General features: G+C 55.8%; 1 protein-coding gene across 1 annotated transcript in view; it reads right to left on the reverse strand.

Moving 5' to 3' along the window:
• The window catches only part of SLC6A1 (solute carrier family 6 member 1), a gene marked incomplete in the record, with an annotated part of 48,438 nt that overhangs the window by 14,828 nt on the left and 30,000 nt on the right, over window positions 1–3,610 (reverse strand). The window contains 3 exon segments of the mRNA XM_014589126.2: window positions 1,885–1,994; window positions 2,941–3,041; window positions 3,575–3,599. Of these exon segments, the coding sequence (XP_014444612.1) occupies window positions 1,885–1,994; window positions 2,941–3,041; window positions 3,575–3,599 (236 nt within the window).

Below are 3,610 nucleotides of genomic sequence, written 5' to 3' on the forward strand. Positions count from 1 at the left end.
CCCGTGCCGGCCTAGCGGCTGCTCCGGCTTCACAGTCCCCTCTCAGCTCTGACTGCAGCCTTCTTATGCTCTCATCAGAAGGATAAGAGCCTCCCGGGCACCTGCCTGCTCCGACCTGCTGATCTGCACCTCTGGCCACACCTGCCTCCTCTACGCTGCTTCTCACCTGAAGATGCCCCTCCTCACTGGGGAGACCTAGGGGTCTCTTGCCCCTCCCTCCTCCTAGCACTGGTCACCAGGCCTTGCCATCACCTGCTTGCATGGGCTTGTCTCCGATCACACCAGCACATAGCAGGTGCTCAAGAAACACCCACCGACTAAATGGCTGAATGAAAAGTCTGAATGTGTGAGAGCCGTGTGCAGGAGCAAAATTTGATTTTTGTGTTAGAGAGATTTTTGTTATAGGGCACAGGCACTTGCCAGAGACACAGAGAGAGACAGAGAGACAGAAAGCAAGATATCACCCCCAAAGGGGATGGCCACACTGCAATTCCTTCTTCTCTCCTCTCCTCTCAGGATCTTGGGCATGCATGCACATATGCCCAGAGTGAGTTTCAAGCCGCCAGGTCCGGGACTTGAACCGTGGTCGGCCGTGTAGGAGTCCAGTGCCTTAACCACTATGCCACCTGCTGGTCCCAGAATTTGTAAGGAAGCAGCCCTGCCCAGGACCTTCCTCTGCAAAGAGATTGGGCATCAGTTGTTCTGATGCTTCCTGAGAGCATTTCCTCCTGGAACTTATCCAAGGTGCTGTAGAACCTTCTGGATTGTCCTGGACCCTTCTGAACTGCCCAGCACAGATATTTCCTTTATGACACAGCGTTTGGGGCCCCTGGGCCCCACTTTGTTAAATCAATGCTTCCAACACATCTTTTACAATCGAAGGTGCTTCCTTGAGGAGCCGATCAGCATGGCCGTCACTGTGGGCAGTGTGTGTGAGTGTGTGTGAGTGTGTGTGAGTGTGTATGTATTCCAAGTGACTTCGCCTTTGTAGGCAGATTGGGCCCGTGTTCAGGATGAGTCGGGAGGTTGCTGGTCTCCCTGGGTGAGTCCCCTCAGGTGTGTGGTTATTCTCTGTCTGGATCGGCCCTCCCCCGCCGCCTCCCTGCACCGTGTGCCGGAAGGCAGACTGCTGTGGCCATGTGACCAGGCCTGCCCTCTGGTGTCTTGTTGGGTTTGGCCAATGGTAGGCGTGGGTAGGAGGCTGAGGGCAGGAGAGAGATGTCAGGAACTGACAGTTCCTGGGGACCCTGGCTTTGTCTGCACCTGGGTTTTCTACCGAAGATCACAGCATATGTGTGGACTCTTCCAAAAGATCATGGAACACGTGTGTTATAAAAAGAATTATACATGCATTTCAATGGTATTGTTTGTTTGTTTTGCTAGAGGGTGCATGTGCTTGCCAGAGGCAGAGAGAGAGGGAGAGGGCTGAAAGCACCTCCCTTGGGCACAGTCACTCTGCAATCCCGTCTCCTCCTTCTCTTCCTCCTTTTTGGATTTTGGGAATGCACTTACACATGCCTGGCATGGGACTCGAACTTCATGGCAGGGCATGTCGGATCCAGCTCCCTAACCACTAGTCTGTGGAGCCTGCCCAGATTTAGAAATGTTACGCATCAGAATAAACTCGTAGTTTAATTCCATTTCTCAGCAAACTCTTTGGAGTTCCCTTGTATCTCGCAGGCCCTTCCATGGTCCAGCTCTCTCGGGGGAGAGCAGGACTTTAATCCCTGTGTGTCTCCCTCAGCCCTGCCCACATGGACGCGAGCGCTCTGCCGTCCCTGTATCAAACACCCCCATGTCCCCTTCGAAGTGCGCCTCTGCCTCTTGCCTGGACCTGGCCGGCCGGCCTGCCCTTCCCCGGCCCCAGCAGACGCCCGCACTCACTCCCAGAACTCCACCACGGCGCTGGTCATGTTGGTGGTGTTGACGACGCTGTAGTTGGAGAAGCAGCGGTCGGTGTTCCAGGGGTTGTCACACTGTTTCCACGGCAGTGTCTGCAAGGACAGAGTCAGATCAGCCCCGTTGAGCCCGGGGAGGGGGGCCCAGCCCACCCTGCCCTCCTCTAGGGTCCCCTGAGCTTCCTGACAACCAGGATCTCACCCCACTTCCCAGCAGCTCCGGGAAGCAGATAACATGGCGATCTGCATTTCGTACAACAGAGAGGGACAACACTTTGCTCGAGATCACACAGCCAAGTGTCTGAGCTGGTCTGACCTTCAGCCTGCTCCCTGAGAGGAACAGTCTTCCAGCAGTGCCACAAGGTCACACGGTCACTGGGGTCCCTTGCAGCTAAGTGACTTAGGGTGAGGACCTCCTCCACGTGGCCACACCACAGCCATGGTAACTGCTGGTGCCTGCGTATTGGCTCTGCCAGGCCTGGTCTTGCCTTCCACCCTTCCACATGTGTGTGTGCTCAGTACCGCCTTATGGAGAGTGCATCCCTTCTTATTTCTTCCAATTTTCTTTTTTTTTTTTTTAAGAATTATTTTATTTAATGTTTATTTATCATTATTATTATTATTTCATTTGACCAGAGAGAGAGAAAGAGAAAAGAAAATGAGAAAGCAAGCCACCAGGTCTGGGACTCGAACCATGGTTGGCCAGGAGTCCAGTGACATAGCCATTACACCAACTGCTGGTCCCCACAGTAACTCTAACTGTCCAGTTTCTGAGGAACTGCGGTGAGTTTCGCTTTGGTCTCCATGTCCTACGCGAGGGGACCAAGGCTCCGAGAGGTTACGTCTCTCTCCCGAAGCTGCACAGCCGGTATATAACGGAGTCTGGATTCTAACCCAGGCTGTCTGGGTCCATAGCGAATGGGCTCACCATACCCACCTTAGAGGAGTGTCATGAAGCTTAGACGTTACCCCTCGTGAGGTGCCTGCTCCGGGGAAGGTGCCCCCAGGGCCCCGAGCGCCGGGGGAGGCCGGAGCCACTCACCGTGGTGAAGGAGTTATACAGGTAGTAGAGGGCCCAGGAGATGATGACGATGTAGTAGATGTTCAGCCAGAAGGATAGCACGGCGGCCGCGAGGCCCACACCTGGGACGGACAGCGGCGTGATTCGGACATAGAGCCTCTGTCCTGCTGTGTCCCTCGCCCCCGCCCTGCAGTCTTATTGACCTTGGGGTAGGGCGCCGTGAGGACCCCAGGCTGAGAGAGGCAGGGACTGGCAAGCCAGCGAGCCAGAACACATGTCCGGGCCCAGCACAGGCTGGTGGCAGCTGGGGCTGGGGTCTGGGCTGGCCAGGGGAGTGGTGCCAAGCCCTCGGTAACAAATGTGATTCTCTGTGTGGCCAGCAGGGCGGCGCCGTGCACTGGGTGCAGAAGCAAAGTAAATCATGCCAGCCCTTGCCCGGGAAATGAGTAACTGGGACCAAACGCCGACAAGTGGGGGCCACTGGGCTGGCCCTCTCCTGTCTACCTCCGCCACCTTGGTTTCTAACCAGTGTCATTATCTGTCACCGAGCCCCTTGCCACAGCCTTGGCTCACCTCATAAACCATTTCCAGAGGGGCAGGGAGTTTAGAGAAGCCTCGGCGGGGGCAGGCCCCGGGGCCCACTCTGCAGACTTACCCTTGAACATGGGGGCCAGCTTCCAAACCCACAGAC

This window comes from Tupaia chinensis, unplaced genomic scaffold (genome assembly GCF_000334495.1).
Source record: "Tupaia chinensis unplaced genomic scaffold, TupChi_1.0 Scaffold000333_1, whole genome shotgun sequence".
NCBI lineage: Eukaryota > Metazoa > Chordata > Mammalia > Scandentia > Tupaiidae > Tupaia > Tupaia belangeri.